Raw genomic sequence first — 19,267 nt, 5'->3', positions numbered from 1 at the left:
AAATAATTGCCATTCTAAGCAACACATTTTAAAATTATTGCTTTCCTAGCAGTACAATTAAATTATTGTCTGTAACATAATGAAATCATTGACATTGGTCTGAAAGAAAAATAACTGCTAAAAGTTTTCATTTAAACTGTAAGGACTGCTTTTACGTTGATTAAGTTCATGCAAGTATATTGTGAATAATTATTACAATGAATAATTATTACAAGGAGATATATCTCACTCAGTGAGTTAATTATGTTTTAATTAGCTTTCAGTTTTTATAAGAAATTAAGAAAATATATTCATGTACTTATATAGTTTCACATTTCATTATGAAATAAATAATTATGTTCAAATTTATATATGCTTCATGTTTTTTGGCTGTTGTTCTGTATGTTGGTTCCTCCCTAACCCAAATAATGTACTACTGTAACGGCTACATGTTTATTTATTCTTCATTTATGTTTCGTACAAGATCAGTTTAATAACAATATACTAATGTAAAGTAAAAAAGTTGTATATCACTTTAAATTATGTTGTAATGATTATCCAATATTACAATTTGATTCAAATACTCGACAGCTTATACCTTCATGATCTATGTATGATTTCCTTTTTATTGTTGATGATAATAAAGTCATATAATATATTGAAATTCAGAATGTGTTTTTCTTTCTTTCTTTATCTTTTAAGCAGCAACATACTCAATATGTACAACCAGTGCAAAGCAAGATAGGAGTATGTTGTCTGATCATAATTTGCCCTGCTGACTATTCAATCAGTTGATATGTTGATATATCACGGAAAGATTACCTACTTCTGGAAATATATAAAGGAAGGAAAAATGTCACAGTTACACAATTTATTACATACTTATAGATGAAAAATTGAGAAATATTGATGAAATAAAATGCGTATTTTTATTTTCCGTATTTTCACTGTAAAAAATTATTTTTCAATGTGGTATAACATATTTTCCGTATTTTCACTGGTGTCTAGACGGACTTCTTTCTTTTAAATTCTGCCAGTACACAACATTTAAGGGAAAGTCTTTCAAATTGTAATGTCAGAAATGAGGAAAATGTATATAATAAACAGAAAATTCAAGCTTTTGTCTGTAACCACATGATTAATTTTCATCTTGTGGCATGAAAATTAACATTTTTCACTCGTGGCTACCGCCACTCATGAAATATTTATTTTCATACCACTCGATGAATATAAATCACGTATCTACAGAAAAAAACTTGAATATCCTCTATATATTTTTATGGTTTATGGTTAACCTTTTATATTTTTTCAGAATAATAAATTTCCAGGTATGTTAACACCATGTATTCAGAAATGTTTCTTTTTTTTGTTCCAGTTTATGACAGTTTATAGATGTAAATGGTGTTATCTTTTTCATCTCCATTTAAAGAGTGACAACTGAAATACAACTTCTTTGTTTCCTCAGACCAACATACAGCAAATGGATTAATCACACCCTGCAGAACAACCTTTCCTGTAGAGCAGTCTGCTGATATCTCTTCTATGACATTTCTGTTCCAGCCACACATAAATAAAGTACCATCATCTGACAGTGATATTCCTCTTGGCTGGACTTTACAGCTATACCTACCTATCACATCACCCTGCCAGTTTAATCTTGTTACTGATTTCATTGCACGGTCAGATACATAGATAAAACTTTTATTACATTTTACATATAATGGTGCTTCAAAAATATTTTTATCATCAATTGTTGTCAGTATAGTGCCATTCATTTTAAGGATCTGGAGTTTTGCAGGATCACAGTATGTCACAACAAGTTTACCTTGGTAACAGCTTATACCAAAAACTTCTCCATTCACTTTGATAGTGTGCTTCTTTTTAAGTTTGTTTGATGAGATTGATATAAACTGTATTGTTTGTTTGTCAGGAAGTGTGACAGCAAGTTCAGTACTGGTTGCTTGTGTGATATCCCATGGTCCATCATCTAGTTGAAGTTGATCAGACACAGATTGTCTGCTGGTATCCACCATCTTTACAGCTTTGTTATCAAAGTCAGTGATGATAAGAAAATCAGGAGTCAGCAGAGTCATTCCGGTTATCCAGCATCTGTCTTTATCTTTTGATGTCTTCACACAGATTTCTCCCTCATGTGAATATTGTCTAGACTTAATTTGTACAGATGGAGATTTTATTTTTAATGTTTTTTGTGTCAGTGTACCCAAATATTTCTCTGTTTTAAGAAAATCTAATATTGCCTCATTTGCTTTAAATTTGTGTTCTTTGATATCATATGATGGGAGTTGTAGATTCTTTCCCTCCACATTTTTCATTGTTTTCTCTGCAAGTTTAAGTTCCATGAAGAGTTTATCAGCTTGTTTTGATGTATTGAGTTGTTTGATGGTGTCTGATGATGTCTTCAGCGATTTACTTATATCTCCACATATTTCTTCTACTGCTTTCAGATGTTTGTTATTTTCTTGTTCTATGACTTTAACTGCATCTTCAATCTGCCTCTCCAGTTCATCTAGTCTTTGGTTGATTTCATGTCGAAACTTTTTAATATTTGATAATGAATCTTTAAGAGAGCTGTTGGATTTGTTTGTCATCTTTTTGGCATCTTCTACAAACTGCTGATATTGGTCAGAAGTGCTCTTTATTGTTTTCAAAATATCTTGACATGCTTTGCTGTCTGTTATATAACCAGAAATATCAGGTATATAGCCGACCTTGCAGGATGTAGCTTGGTGTTCAAGGCTAACACAAACACTGCAGAGTAATTCTTTATGGTCGTGGCAGTAGAACTTGATCATTTCTTTCGGATGTTTGGAACAGGGTGTGGAAAGTTCATCAGACTGGCAAGTGTGGGTGGATGTTGAGGGCTTATTCAGAACTTTAGGCATTCTTGTTGCATCCAGAAGTGTATGATGTTTGGAAAGTTTATGTTTTTTATGGACTTTAAAACATGTCTTACATAAATGTTCCTTGCAATCTATGCAGTAACCATGGGCAGGAAGTCTGGTTCCTTCCTCGTCACAAGCTTGACAGTAAACTTGAAGATCTTCGTCTGATGCCATGGATTGTGTCGAAGATGAAATTTGTTTTGATGCTTTTTTTCCTGGGACAGCCATATTTTATCTGAAATGCATTATAAATATGTTTATTTCAGGTTTGTCTAATTTTCCTTTTTGTGAATATAATAAGAGAACTTAGGCAGTCAATATGAAACAGGGACATTAACTTCCTTACTTACTAATATATCTTATTGAGGAAACAATGATCAGGGAATATCTACAGATTATACCTTGTATACTTTTTGCATCATGGGATTTCAAAAAAAATTTGCAAACATGATAACCATAAGAAGTCCAAATTGTGCTAGAACTAGGTCCGCGCCTTCAGAGTTAAAGTTGTACTATAAGGTCCAGGTCAAATCGGTTCATTGTATGAATTGGCCGTAACTTGATGGATGTTGAAATATTTGTGACTTGTCTTCACCAAATTAACACCCAAGTAAGTGTTACTCAATGCCCACCTCGACAATTTTAAGAACAAGGTCTACATGGAGGTCAGATTTTGTCTGGCTTAGAATTTAATCATTTCATGATGTCCAAACATTGGAAGTAAAAATGTTGAATGGGGGTCACTGTATGATAGGAACACATATGTATATATCAATACATGTATATGTAATATGTTCCTTGACAAATTAAGCTAGATTTATCATAGTGGAATATTCAACATAAAGCTTTCTTTGAAGTTCTTGAGTTTATGGCTTTTACAATAAAAATTTTGATGCCTGATTTAAATAAAGCTATTTAAAACACTGCCATGTAGTGAGAAAAATTGATCTGGTTATCTTAAAGCAACACACCTCCAGATTCATGCTGATTTTCATGAAACTTTGAAAAGGTATTGAACAAATTTATAATATTGTAAAGCTACCAAAAGAATGCAATCTACACATTATCAATGGCACTTACAACCTCTGTAAATTACTATAAAGAGGTCAAAATATGCAAAAATAGCCCTTACTGCGTTAGTAACGTAGTAGAAATATAGTTATACATACTGAAAAATTCGGTCATTAATCGCATATAACATGTAAATTTTTACTAGAATTTTGAATATTTATACCTTTCCTAAAGTGTTAGTACATTTTTCTCAGATTTGACGTTATGGAAATATTTTGCTCATCTGGAGGCGTGCAGCTTTAAAATTAAAACATTATTTAGTTTAAGATTTCAACAAATAAGAATAATTGTACTTTTTGAAAAATGTATATTTTTATTTATTTATTTATTTTTTTATTTTGCCCAGATTTACATTTTTAAATATTTTAATGTCTCAAATAATATAAAAGATATTCATTTTAAACTTGGAATACTTGGTCACTATAAATTTTATAATTTATAAGGGGACAAACAACCTGTAATGTCATTTTTGTTTATTATCTCCCTTTTAATTTTTCTATATTTACATAATGTTTTCAAAAAGCATCACAGAGATTTTTATCAGAATAATGCCTCTTTTTCTACTTAAATGCATTGATCATCCATTCTGTCAAGTACTGTGAAATATGGTCACACTGCTCATATTACAGTTCTTGTTTCTGTTTAGAAATGCCCTTATATTCAGTTCCCATAAAAGGCAAGATTACACTTGTTTAAATAACATTGTTATAAATTACACCACAAACCGTAAAACTGAAAACATAATACCATTTTGATGTAATTAATGCATGATTTTATAATTTAAAGAAATTTAAAAGAAATTGTACCTTTAAAGCTGCTGGCCTTCAGATGAACCAAAATATTTCAAGAAAATCAAACCTGGTAAAAATGTAATATAATTGATAAGAAAAGTGAAAAAAATTCAAGATTTAAGTAAAAACTTACATGCTGTGTATAATTAATGACTGATTTTGCAGTATTTTTCACCATATTTCTACTGCGTTACTAACGCAGTTAGGGCAATTGTTGCATACTTTTACTTATATTTGGAACTTTGCATGGGTTATAAGTTCCGTTGGCAATATATAAAGTATTTTCTTTGTTCAATTCACAATATTTAACATTTTGATACATTTTCAAAATTTTCATTTAAGTTATCATTTATCTGGAGGCATGCTGCTTTAAATAATCCTCAAAATGTTTTTTCAAGTTTTATATCGTTCACGGTATCAGTTGACTGTAAATATTTTGCTGTCGCTATTTGATTCATGGAATTTGATAACAAAATTGACTTCCTTGTCGGGAACATTGATTTATACAGTGTAAACAAATATTTAAGTTTAAATCTAATATGATAATACTCACACATTTCGTATATACATTAAGTAAAATTTATATTAAATGAATTAAAATTTAGCTTTTTAAGTTGAACCCTTAATCTTAATTTCTTTCAGACTATGGCAAAAGGTTTAACTATATAAACTTCAGCTAGTTTATCAGTGTGTATACAATTAATTTAACATGTATATGAATAATTTATACTGTGTTGTTAAAATGTCATGAAAAGGTTGTAAATCAGATTTAATACGACATTATATTTGTCTTAGTAAATAATGCACGGAGGGGTGTCTTATGCCTTAGCAATGCGATAAAATTATTATCTCTCTTAGCAACACAATGAAACCTTTGTCCTTGATCTGGAACAAAAATAGCTGCATGCTTTATATACGATTTTATACCTGTGCAGTTTATAGGTGCATTTTCTATATTCAACTTCAAACCTGTGAAAATTATAGCTACATATTTTATATACGACTTTACATCTGTGCAGTTTATAGCTGCATGCTTTATATACTACTTTACATCTATACAGTTTATAGCTGCATGCTCTATATACGACTTTACACCTGTACAGTTTATAGCTGCATGCTCGAAATACATCTGCACAGCTAATAGCTGCATGCTATATATACGACTTGATATCTGTACAGTTTATAGCTGCATGCTTTATATACGACTTTTCATCTGCACATTTTATAGCTGCTTATTATGCTACTTTATATCCGTGCAGTTTATAGCTACATGCCCTATATATGACTTTACACCTGTACAGTTTTTAGCTGAATTCAATATTTACGACTTTCCATTTTTTGCAGTTTATAGCTGCCCGCTCTTTATACAACTTTACATCTTTGCAGTTGATAGCTGCATGCCCTTTATACCACTTTACATATTTGCAGTTTATAGCTGCATGCTCTTTATACAACGTTACATCTGTACAGTATATAGCTGCATGCTCTAAATACAACTTTTTACCTAAGCAATTTATAGCTGCATTTTTATAAACGACTTAGCACCTGTACAGTTTATGGCTGCGTACTCTATATACGACTTTACACATGTGCAGCTTATAGCTGCGCGCTCTATAAATGACTTTACATCTTTGCAGTTTATAGCTGCACGCTCTTTAAACGACGTTACTCCTGTACAGTTTATAGTTGTTTGCTTTATAAACGACTTTACATCTTTGCAGCTTATAGCTGCATGCTCTATATACGACTTTACATCTGTACAGTTTATAGTTAAATTTTCCATATACGACTTTACAACCGAACAGTTTAAAGCTGCCCGCTCTATATACGACCTTACATCTTTGCAGCTTATGATACCACTTTACATCTGTACAGTATATAGCAGCATGCTCTATGTACTACTCTACACCTGTACACTTTATAGCTGCATGCTCTAAATACGAATTTACATCTTCACAGTTTATAGCTGCGCGCTTTATAAATGACTGTACATTTTTTGCAGTTTATAGTACTATTGCAATTAATAATCACCACTTGAACTACCTAGGATAATACGCACTGTATAATTTATAAACAGTATAATTTATAAACAGTATAATTTATAAACAGTATAATTTACAAACAAGCCTGTGGCTGCTGCTGTAAATACTATAACATACTGAAGTGATACCAAGAATACACATCTTGACTTCATTAATTTCTGAAAAGCCCGTAAGTTGTAATTATCCTTTTCCGTTTATTATTTCATTGTGTAAATTCTGTAAATGCAATTTAAACTACAGTTTTGATCCATGTAAGGACTCTGTAACAAAACATTTTTATGGTTTTTTTTCATAAATCTGATTTTCTTATGACCTCTACAGTGTATCTGTACATTATTTTTTTTCAAATAATAGCCCGCAGGTCAAAATTGGCCCTGCCTCGGAGAACATTGATTTTCCTTTGATGAATATTGTAATAACTAAGAAAAAAGATCTAAATGTACAGATCCCATAGCATCGAGTGATTTTATTCCAACCATTTTTTTTCATAACAACAAGTTATTTTCATAGCAAACATTATCTATCTTACCATTAAATTTCATAGCAAGTACTGACTTCCAATGAAACCATTTATTTTGTACAGCAACCAGTGACTTCTTATGTAACATTTGTTTTCCCTTAACAAAAGCCACCAGTAGTGTTTAACATGTGCACTATTTTAGATACAAAAATAAACTTTGTGGTATCAGTTTAAGATTCAGATTTTATGTCTGCTTTTGTTTATAGTTTACAATATTACATGTTCCTTGTCATTGAGAGTATTAATATTCAGGTGAGCGATATTAGGGCTATGATGGCCCTCTTGCTATACAATTCGTTATCATAGCATGATACTATCAAGAGATATTTTATCTTTATTTAATAATGACTTGACAAACTATTTAAAGATTTTTTATAGTTGATATTTTTATCAAATTCTATAGTATTTTAATTTGATATGAGGTAATCTATATGAATAAATGTTCGTGTTCTTTGACAAATTCAGCTCAGTTTAACATGTTAGAATATTCAACTTCATTAACTAGAAATTATGCTCATTTTTGTGGTCAAGATGAGCTTAAACAGTTATTTTTTAAAAGATTTACCATAATTTTCATTGACCAAAATGATATGAAATGCTTAGGATTAAATAGAAAAAACTGTGCCCTATACTTTACAAAAACTTTCCCACTCGTTTTATTAATGGACTGTTACAGATACATTCTGAAGAATATGTATAAAAAATTTCATTAATCATCTGGATTATTGAAATTTTTGGCATAGAAGAATAAAAAATTATAAACAATATAGCAAATGTTGTTCTTTTAACATTCTCCAGTACTGTGAGCATCATTAACAATTGGATGAACATAATGTCACTTAAAAAATAAAAAAGTATTTTATATATATTTAATCTGAAAAAAGATATTTAAATAGCATTGATTTAGTAATTTTGAAGAAGATGACATTAGTTATAAATGACTTTGAAAAAAAGAAATATTGTAACGTAATAAAAAATCGTTTGATTAAACCGGTCCAGATTATTTCTCTAAATGTAATCAAAACGTTTTTGTTATGAAAAGAATGTCAGAAAATTTAATGCTGTTATGTCTTTAATTAAAAATAATATATTTATAAATTACCTTTAATAATTCTCAAAATTATTGCACTGGTTTGAAATTGATGGAACAGTATTGTCACAAGATGAAATGTTGAAATTAGATTTCTTACTGTCAATCTCCAGGGTTCGTGGACTTTGATATATAGTACATGTTACAAAGATTAAAGTTTAAATCCGAATGATAACAATCATTTATCAAGTTGATTAAATGTATAAAATTTTGATGAAGTTGCTGGATTTCTATAATCAACTATACAACAGTAGTATAGGCGTCGGTTTACCCCCACGACTGCGCATGCGCGGCGCCATATTGGATTCTATTTTTAGAATGACATCATCGTTCTATTTTTAGAATGACATTATCTGTCTATTTTTAGAATGACATCATCGTTCTATTTTTAATCTCCCAGAAGTATACGGAGCTGACTTGTATACCCGATCTTAGGGCGTGAATCGCGGACATTGAGGGTCAGGTCCTCGGCCCAAGACGGGGAGATAAAATTAGTATCCAAGCATTTCAAAATTGAATGGCAAAAATAATGATTCCCTTTGTTTTTATATTTCCCACACTGCGTACAGTGTACTTGACAACTGATTTAATTATTACGTTTAATCAATGTTCTCTATAATACACGTTTAATTTAACTCAAATAACTAACATTTTAAATGTATTTCTTTATATTTTAAATATCACCCTTAATACATAATTTATTTTATACATTTTCAAATAAGGTTATTTACATATTTATTTTAAGTATTTCTTTATAAACATTTAATAAAAATATTACCTCTTTACTCCTTAAGCTCCAGCAACGAAATGACTCCAATATTAAAAGTACTATTCCTTAATGCGCATGCTCGGATCTGATGACGTCACCAATGCAATGGAACAAGCTCCAACATGTCGCGCATCTATTTATTTAAGGCCGACTGGGCGGACAATTCAAAGTAAACATGTCAAATTTGATCCTTTTAAAGTCGCCGCACTGTCTGGCGTGTGTTTATTTAGGGACGGATACATTAACAATGGTCTATTCATGTGCTAAGGCTAGCTTGTTTACATTATTTGGCGTGTGTTGATTTAAGAGCAGATGTGCGGACAAAGGCCCATTCAACTGTCAAAATTAATCCCATTGAAGTTACCACGAGGTTTGGCGTCCTGTTTATTTTAGAGCAGATGTGCGGACAATGGTCCATTCAACTGTCAAAATGAATCCCTTTAAAGTCGCCGCGATGTTTGGCGTCTTGTTTATTTAGGGACGAATACTTTAACAATGGTCTATTCATATGTCAAAATTAATCCCTTTAAAGTCTCCGCGCTGTTTGGCGTTTGTTTATATAAACCCGAATGCGGTATAATGGACATTGATTTTATCAATAGTGTACTTTTTAAGGGTCCCGGTCAGCGAAATGTTTACTTAGTGCAAACAGACTGCTGAAATAAGGATTAAAATTTGTAGAAAATGTTGCAACTTATAGAATTATGACTTATACCTAATACTGTTTTGCTTTCTAGTCTACAAGATGCTGTAATCTACACTTTGAATGAAATTTCATTCCCTTGCGTATATTGCTGAGCAATTTCATACAAAGAAATTAAGCTTCAGACCGGTTTTTCCTCTCTAGGGCAACCGTTTACGATATGATTTTTCAATTTTTCACTACCAATTGAAAGAACATTTTAATACCTTTCATTTACACCCCCCATTTTCGATTCGATTTTCAACTGTTACAGAGTTATTACGTAACAGCGATTTTTAAACCCAAATTTTTACAGTTTACAAAGCCCTTCAATTTATATACCGTTAAAAAGATCTCGACGAGTAGATTCAGAAAATGTATAGGTTTATGGGTCTATCATTATGAGTTACTGAGATATTACAGATATAGACTTAGTGTATTTTAACCACCAATGTAAGATAAAGCGTTATTGCACTAAATTGTTTGAAAATATTCAAATTAGTGTGGCGTCCTTATTTATGGGTCGATTTTATCCATTTTGGTATCAAATTAAAGGTATTCAAGAGTACTTTCAGACGCTGTTGATAGTAAAGTTCATACTGGAAGTCAAAATCACTCATGCGTTAAATGACAATTCTCCGCTTATTTCTGGACATAACATGGGTATGTTGCATATCAAACGAAAGGTCTTGACAAATGCTACAAGCTGAAACTAACAAACCGCAAGTGAAATCAATCATGCGTAAAAATCATTAAAATAACTAAAATAAGCTTACCCCCAGCCTTTACTCCTCGCTATCTAAATCGGCAATGAATGAATCGCTACGGTTAATCGTAATAAATGGAGTAAAAGAAGCGTTCGGATTGGTCTCTGATAAGACAGTATTCTGATTGACTCGAAAGCAGGTTGGACAACCGTTCCTTGCAATGTGTAAAAATACATAAAACAAGTGAGGAGGAGGAGGAGGTGGAGGAGGAGGAGGTGGACGAGGAGGAGGAGGTGAAGGAGGAGGAGGAAAGAAGGTGAAGAAGGTGGAGGAGGAAAAGAAGAAGCAGGAGGGGTAGGAGGTGTAGGAGTTAGGAGGAAAAGGAGGAGGAGGAGGTGGCGGCGGCGGCGGTGGCGGCGGTGGCGGCGGCGGCGGCGGGTGGCGGCTGCGGCGGCGGCGGCGGCGGTGGCGCGGCGGTGGTGATGGTGGTGGTGAAGGAAAGGAAGTTTTTTCCTGTATCTGTGACCTATAGGTATCAAGCAGTTCAACCGATCTAAATGGAGAACAATCCTCACTCAGGAGAATATATAAAATAATACGTCGATGTATGTAAACCTTTCAAAAGACATCCAATGGAACAGAAACTGGACTTTTCTCAATGAACCAACACACTCTATAGATAAAGATTGGAAGTGCTTATCAGAACGGGATATGTACATGGACACCACAAAGATAGGCATTGAAGGTGGTCAATTACACTGACAATACATCATAAATAACAATGCAATATATGTATTCATATCTTTTATTTGGATATACATGTATTTTCATGCGAAAAATAAAAAACAAAACATGTCAATTTTTATTTTATTATCATACAACATTCTGAAACAATAATTATGGTGTTAAGAGTAATGATGCATTTTGTCTAGTAGCTTTAGTTATTGGATTTCTTCCAGTTTCATCATTTTAGACACTATAAGGTAGTCATTGAGCTTTTTTCGTTGTGGATTAAATTTTTTGGCAATGTTTCTCATTGATTTTCCTCTATATCGTTTGATGACGTAGTACGCGCAATAAAGTCCACACACGTTAGACGAAGACTGATGTAGCTGCCCATTATACATAAGGTATTTCTTGTTTAGTATCTTCTCAAAATCCAACCTGATAGCTTTGCGGGCAATTTCCCATCGAGTCGAAAAATTCGTAAGGGCCTTTCGTGGGAAAATAAAAAGCCACCCAATGTTTTCCCGGGCCCATTGCTTGTATCCGTATTGGAAATTACGAATCTTCCTTTTTGTTTGCGAATTTTATCAGCCGCACACACTGTCACTGGATATCCTCGCAATATATTTTTCTAACTGATAATTGTTCATTTTAGTAAGTAAAGTGACTCCAGTCATTGTCCGTTCGGCGCTTCTTACGCTCCGGTATACTAGAATTTCTGTTCCATTTAACTTCCGATTTTGCAATTTCAATCGCTTGGGCCACTGGGCTAACCAAATTAACTGAGGGACGCTGTGTATTTTTTAGCTCCTCTTCCGCTAATTTTAGCTTTTCCTCGGTGGCTTTGAGTTTCGCTTCTAGTGTTTCGACTCTTTACGCAAATGGCCGCTACCTACAATGTAACGGCCTTTATGATCGGCTTTAACGTACGCGTCCCCCAAGTCCTTGAAATGTTGATACCATTTATCTGGATCATCTATATAAGGGACCCATTTCATTTGTTTATAATCGTATACTTCTATGGAACCCATTGTAACGTTGTAAACTTAAGACTGGCGATCCTTCTTTACGCATTTTCATCCTCATCGTTTTTATCGTTCTCATGATTAGAAATGTTAATGTCGTGACTGGGCCATAGAACCTCAAACAGATCTTTTCTTAGTTTAATGGCTTGTCGAATAGATTCCTTAAAATTCATACCGTGTTGATGTCTAAGTTTCCTCGCGGACTGGAAAATTTGCTGTTGAGTAGGGTCCTTTTGCAATACATAAAAGTCAATAAGAAATTGTGCATAATTTTGTCTCAACATTTTCCTCAAATGCGGCAACACATCATTTGCCGCTCGAGAAAGAGCATCATCGAAAGAGTACTCTTGATCTATGTAACTGTTTAGTTGTTCCTTAAATTGTTCCGAATAAGCCTGTCTGAGGGGCTTTTGAAATCTTCGATCCCATATGTCATGACGTGCACGTTCTTCTTCTATTTCCTCTTTTATGCGCTTACCAGGAGGTCCCGTAATGAAAGACTTTCTTTTCATTCCAATATTTTCGTCTTCTGACTCATTTTCCTTCTCCTCCTCATAATCATCATCAACATCATCATTTAAAGTATTGTCAGACAAGGTTTCTTCTCCACTAATCTCATTTTCGGAATCATACGCATGCTGTCTTTTCCTAGCTTGACTTTCAAAAATGTTTTCGCGTAAACGGTCATGTTCTTGAGTAGAGGATTTCAAGTCTACCACTAGATAACCGTGAGGTCTTGATGTTGCTCGTTCGAAGCGTTTCATAAAAATGTTATAGGAGGAAGGATATATTCTTCTCGCTAACGTAGCCACCTGCTGTCTGTCAATGGGGTTATTGAACAATACTAGGTACTGCGTATTCAACGCGATATCTCTGCAGGCTTTTCCTTGAGGAAATAAATTTTGAGTTAGATACACGATAGATATGTTCCTGTGGTGACTGCCTTTGGTAAAAAGATCGGCGATTCTCTGGTCACATTTGGCCTCTGTCATCAAATCGTCAAAAACGATCAGGTTCCTTTTGCTGGCGTTGATGTACTCGGGATTATTCAAGTAGTCGGGGATACCGTGTACAAATTCTATCCAAGGTATTCTACGCTGAAGTTCGTCATACAGAGGTTGCCATTGTCCGAAACACCATATGATGCGTTCAGGCGGCTGACGTACTAGGTTAGATAACAGCAGTGTTCTGGTCCATTCTGTTTTTCCACTACCACTGGGTCCGGAAACAACCATGGAAAAAGGGTGGTGAAATGTCATCTTTTCTGAAGTTTTCCCTTGAGTTACTTCTTGTAATAGAGAATTACTTTTAACTGTGTCGTTACTGCTATGCATATAACGTTCATGTCTTCGCATGTTGTCAAGTCTAGAGAACACCTGATTACATACAGAACACTTATTCATTTTAGTAGCAAGATTTATAAAAGCTGAAGAAATCTGCCTTCTTACAAGTTTATTTAACGATTCTTACGTTTGCAGATACAGGAAAAAATTTCCTTTCCTTCTCCTCCGCCACCACCTCCTCCTCCTCCTCCCCTCCTTCTCTCCTCCTCCCCTCCTTCTCTCCTCCTCCTCCTCCTTCTCCTTTTCCTCCTCCTCCTCTTCCTCCTACTCCTACACCTCCTACCCCTCCTGCTTCTTCTTTTCCTCCTCCACCTTCTTCACCTTCTCCCCTCCTCCTCCTTCACCTCCTCCTCCACCTCCTCCTCCTTCTCCTCCTACACCTCCTCCTCCTCCACCTCCTCCTCCTCCTCACTTGTTTTATGTATTTTTACACATTGCAAGGAACGGTTGTCCAACCTGCTTTCGAGTCAATCAGAATACTGTCTTATCAGTGACCAATCCGAACGCTTCTTTTACTCCATTTATTACGATTAACCGTAGCGATTCATTCATTGCCGATTTAGATAGCGAGGAGTAAAGGCTGGGGGTAAGCTTATTTTAGTTATTTTAATGATTTTTACGCATGATTGATTTCACTTGCGGTTTGTTAGTTTCAGCTTGTAGCATTTGTCAAGACCTTTCGTTTGATATGCAACATACCCATGTTATGTCCAGAAATAAGCGGAGAATTGTCATTTAACGCATGAGTGATTTTGACTTCCAGTATGAACTTTACTATCAACAGCGTCTGAAAGTACTCTTGAATACCTTTAATTTGATACCAAAATGGATAAAATCGACCCATAAATAAGGACGCCACACTCATTTGAATATTTTCAAACAATTTAGTGCAATAACGCTTTATCTTACATTGGTGGTTAAAATACACTTAGTCTTTATCTGTAATATCTCAGTAACTCATAATGATAGACCCATAAACCTATACATTTTCTGAATCTACTCGTCGAGATCTTTTTAACGGTATATAAATTGAAGGGCTTTGTAAACTTTAAAAATTTGGGTTTAAAAATCGCTGTTACGTAATAACTCTGTAACAGTTGAAAATCGAATCGACAATGGGGGGTGTAAATTAAAGGTATTAAAATGTTCTTTCAATTGGTAGTGAAAAATTGAAAAATCATATCGTAAACGGTTGCCCTAGAGAGGAAAAACCGGTCTGTAGCTTAATTTCTTTGTATGAAATTGCTCAGAAATATACGCAAGGGAATGAAATTTCATTTAAAGTGTAGATTACAGCATTTTGTAGACTAGAAAGCAAAACAGTATTAGGTATAAGTCATAATTTTATAAGTTGCAACATTTTCTACAAATTTTAATCCTTATTTCAGCAGTCTGTTTGCACTAAGTAAACATTTCGCTGACCGGGACCCTTAAAAGGTACACTATTGATAAAATCAATGTCCATTATACCGCATTCGGGTTTATATAAACAAACGCTAAACAGCGCGGAGACTTTAAAGGGATTAATTTTGACATATGAATAGACCATTGTTAAAGTATTCGTCCCTAAATAAACAAGACGCCAAACATCGCGGCGACTTTAAAGGGATTCATTTTGACAGTTGAATGGACCATTGTCCGCACATCTGCTCTAAAATAAACAGGACGCCAAACCTCGTGGTAACTTCAATGGGATTAATTTTGACAGTTGAATGGGCCTTTGTCCGCACATCTGCTCTTAAATCAACACACGCCAAATAATGTAAACAAGCTAGCCTTAGCACATGAATAGACCATTGTTAAAGTATTCGTCCCTAAATAAACACACGCCAGACAGTGCGGCGACTTTAAAAGGATCAAATTTGACATGTTTACTTTAAATTGTCCGCCCAGTCGGCCTTAAATAAATAGACGCGCGACATGTTGGAGCTTGTTTCATTGCATTGGTGACGTCATCAGATCCGAGCATGCGCATTAAGGAATAGTACTTTTAATATTGGAGTCATTTCGTTGCTGGAGCTTAAGGAGTAAAGAGGTAATATTTTTATTAAATGTTTATAAAGAAATACTTAAAATAAATATGTAAATAACCTTATTTGAAAATGTATAAAATAAATTATGTATTAAGGGTGATATTTAAAATATAAAGAAATACATTTAAAATGTTAGTTATTTGAGTTAAATTAAACGTGTATTATAGAGAACATTGATTAAACGTAATAATTAAATCAGTTGTCAAGTACACTGTACGCAGTGTGGGAAATATAAAAACAAAGGGAATCATTATTTTTGCCATTCAATTTTGAAATGCTTGGATACTAATTTTATCTCCCCGTCTTGGGCCGAGGACCTGACCCTCAATGTCCGCGATTCACGCCCTAAGATCGGGTATACAAGTCAGCTCCGTATACTTCTGGGAGATTAAAAAATAGAACGATGATGTCATTCTAAAAATAGACAGATAATGTCATTCTAAAAATAGAACGATGATGTCATTCTAAAAATAGAATCCAATATGGCGCCGCGCATGCGCAGTCGTGGGGGTAAACCGACGCCTATACTACTTACAACGGTCGCCAAGTCCCAGTTGTTAATTTATATGTGATGACTTTTAACTTGTTCAATTATTAAACTTTAACTTATATGACGGGTCAATAAGGTGCTAGGTAGCTTAACTGTCATTTATTATAATAGTTCTTATTATGCATTTTTATTAAATGCAAAGTTATGTCCCTATTTAGCTCACCTGTTAGGACAATGTATTGCCAGGCAAACTGTGAGACAATAGGGTTTCAAGATACAGAAGAACGACACACAAATCTGTGTGCGAAACATCTCTATATGAGCAAAAAAATCAAACAATGATAATAATATAGTATATTGTAATAAGTTCTACTATCAGTTAATATGTAATAGTATATATAATACATATTAACTAATATAGACATGAATTATTCAGCAAGACTAAATTCCTAAATAAGAAACCATTCAGTAGATCAATGGACATAATTACATATATTTATATGATGTAACATTATATGTAGTTTTTCTCACATTCATTTCGGAATCAGAAACTGTACTATACACATATATTGCTATTTAGAGGAATTTTTAAAGTAAATCTACTTTAAACATTCAGGATGTACTTTTTCTTTTTCATAATCAAATCAAATCCTTAGATAGACAGCAATATTCCTAGTTTGGAAATAAAATATTGTTGCTACAAATATTAATAAAATCAAATGAATATTATTTACTATGCATGTTTTGGTACTTAGATAAATTTAAATGACCTTAAGAATATTTTTTTTTTGCGATCTGGCAATACAAGGGCAAGTAAACATCTATGTTCGTTTTTCTTTAGGAATTCACAAATCCTTGATAGTTCTTTGGTTTGTTACGACTTTTTCATTTTCATAATCAAATAAAATCCTTAGATAAACAGCAATATTCCTAGTTTGGAAATAAAATATTTTTGCTACAAATACTAAATACAATCCAATCAATATTATTGACTATGCATGTTTTGGTACTTAGATAAATTTAAATGACCTTAAGAATAGAATTTATTTTTTTGCGAATCTGGCAATACAAGGGCAAGTAAACATCTGTGTTCGATTTTCTTTAGGAATTCACAAATCCTTGATAGTTCTTTGGTTTGTTACAACCCTATCACATGGGCACACAGTTTAGGGTTATAAGCTTTTGTCATGACAGTGTGTTTGTCATCATGGCTGTTTACACTTTTTTAAAAAACAACATCTTCTACTAAACCCCTTGATGGATTTTGACCAGACGTTACGCAATGATCGTATGGTGGTCCTCCACAAAGTTATGTAAATGGTTCTAGTCTGATGCATAAGTAGTTCACATGTGAAAAATAGACTTTAGAACTGAATTCTTTGAAAATATTCTTGTCAGAAACTATTTATTGCCCGGTGATCAAAAATGGCCTGCCCTTGGGGTTAATAAGTTTAAATAGACTATAAGTTATGCATATAGCTTAGATATTAAAATTTTGGCTTGTTGCACTGTCAAGTGAAATTCTACAATGTCCCAAGAGTAAAAATTAGTTGCGCCGACCCGGGGCAATTAAATTAAATAGACTTGTTATAGTAAAAATAAATTAAAAGATTTCTTGATAAAAAAAGAATATCTAGAGCTAAGACATTTGGCGTGCAGCATCGTCTAGTTGTCTTCTACAAAACCTATTTTATATAGAGGATATTTGTTTAGTTCAATGTAAGATCGGAATATATTTTACAGAGTGAGCACCAAAAGGTATATATGAACTTTTGGTGTTCACAAGGTGAAATATATTTCGATCTTACACTAAACATGCTAAACTAAACAAATTTTCTTTTTATTATATGCAAAGAAACATTTTAAAAAGACAATAAACATAATACTGAATGACACGTGCGCCAAATAATAATACAACGTGACGTCATTTACGACGTCACGTCATTTAGTTGGTTCTCAGTATTGTGCATGCTGGTATTTCACTGAAACAACGTAAGGGGCTTAAATCAAAACATTGATAATTTCACTGTTTAAAACAGTGAAATTATCAGTTTCATATCACCGATATATTTCTATAAACCACCGAAAAGCATGTAATAAATATATAATTTCATGCCGCAGGGGTTGAAAAAAGGCCTGTCCAGGAGTCATTTAGTTTATATAAATAAAGACTTGTTTAGGAAAATACATTATAAGTCTTCTTTTCTGAAACTACAATGCAAAGGGCTTGTAATATTGCCTAATCAACAACTTTTACATAAGGCATACATGTTTAATGTTATCTGGTTGTCTGTCTGTTATCAATTTAGCGTCCGGTCTATATCTCTGTATCTTTTGAATCAATGAAAGGAAACTGGGACTGCGATGTGCAGTTTTGACCTTCCTCAGGTACTGTAACAGAAATTGTCATTCGGTGATGTATAACCCCGCCTTTGGGGTGCTCCTGTTTCACTAGACACGTAACTAAAGCCAACTTCTGACCTGCTTTGATAGTTCTTAATCGAGATTGACATAAATGCATGCCGTAACTTATACTTGTAAGCATTGATAAATATGTGTAAATGTTCAGTTGTGGCATTTCGTTGCTTTAGCAAAGACATTTTGTAGTCTTGAATTAAGAGTTTCTGGTATTAGCCATAAATAAGTATATTTGAATAAAGCAAATGTATGACCTCCCTTTTTATAAGATCCACCATATGGTGTACACAGTTATATTGTGCAACATGTATGTAAAACTCAATGTAATGATAAATCTTTTAGATTAAAGTTCTTGGTGGTGATAACATGACTTCTTATGTTTCCATTTATGTTGACGGGGACATATACATGCATATTTGCCCTTGTCATACTGTTGTGATGTCATGGTCTCCATCAATTGATTGACAAAACAGTGAAATATGGGGGCATGTGTGTACTAATATATGAACACATTTTTAGGTTGTAATATTTTTTATTGAATTATCCATCTATATCTTACAATTGGTATTGAAAGTTTTTATCAGAGTTAATATATTTATTAATGTTAATATCAATATCACTGATACTTCGAGTTGTATGGTACTTACATTATTTTAATAAGTATTTTAAGAAACTGTT

At 33.4% G+C, this 19,267-nt stretch overlaps 1 protein-coding gene across 1 annotated transcript; it reads right to left on the bottom strand.

The window, feature by feature from the left end:
- Positions 1-440: 440 nt before the first annotated feature.
- On the bottom strand, positions 441-8,507 carry LOC132721904 (E3 ubiquitin-protein ligase TRIM71-like). The gene is made up of 2 exons (XM_060706280.1): positions 8,409-8,507; positions 441-3,117 (listed from the first exon to the last, which is right to left on the bottom strand). Exon 2 carries the CDS (start codon positions 3,108-3,110, stop codon positions 1,356-1,358), a length of 1,755 nt encoding a protein of 584 aa, XP_060562263.1. The 5' UTR covers positions 3,111-3,117; positions 8,409-8,507; the 3' UTR covers positions 441-1,355.
- Between the last annotated feature and the right edge of the window lie 10,760 nt (positions 8,508-19,267).

This window comes from Ruditapes philippinarum, unplaced genomic scaffold (assembly GCF_026571515.1).
Source record: "Ruditapes philippinarum isolate M1 unplaced genomic scaffold, ASM2657151v2 ctg18315_1_1_1_1, whole genome shotgun sequence".
Taxonomy (NCBI): Eukaryota; Metazoa; Mollusca; class Bivalvia; order Venerida; family Veneridae; genus Ruditapes; species Ruditapes philippinarum.
The sequence above is the reverse complement of the archived record's forward strand: the minus strand, read 5'-3'. Positions and strand labels throughout refer to the sequence as shown.

Bases quoted from the DNA above. Each gene is read 5' to 3' on its own strand.
- LOC132721904 (XM_060706280.1), bottom strand. From the start codon at position 3,110: ATGGCTGTCCCAGGAAAAAAAGCATCAAAACAAATTTCATCTTCGACA.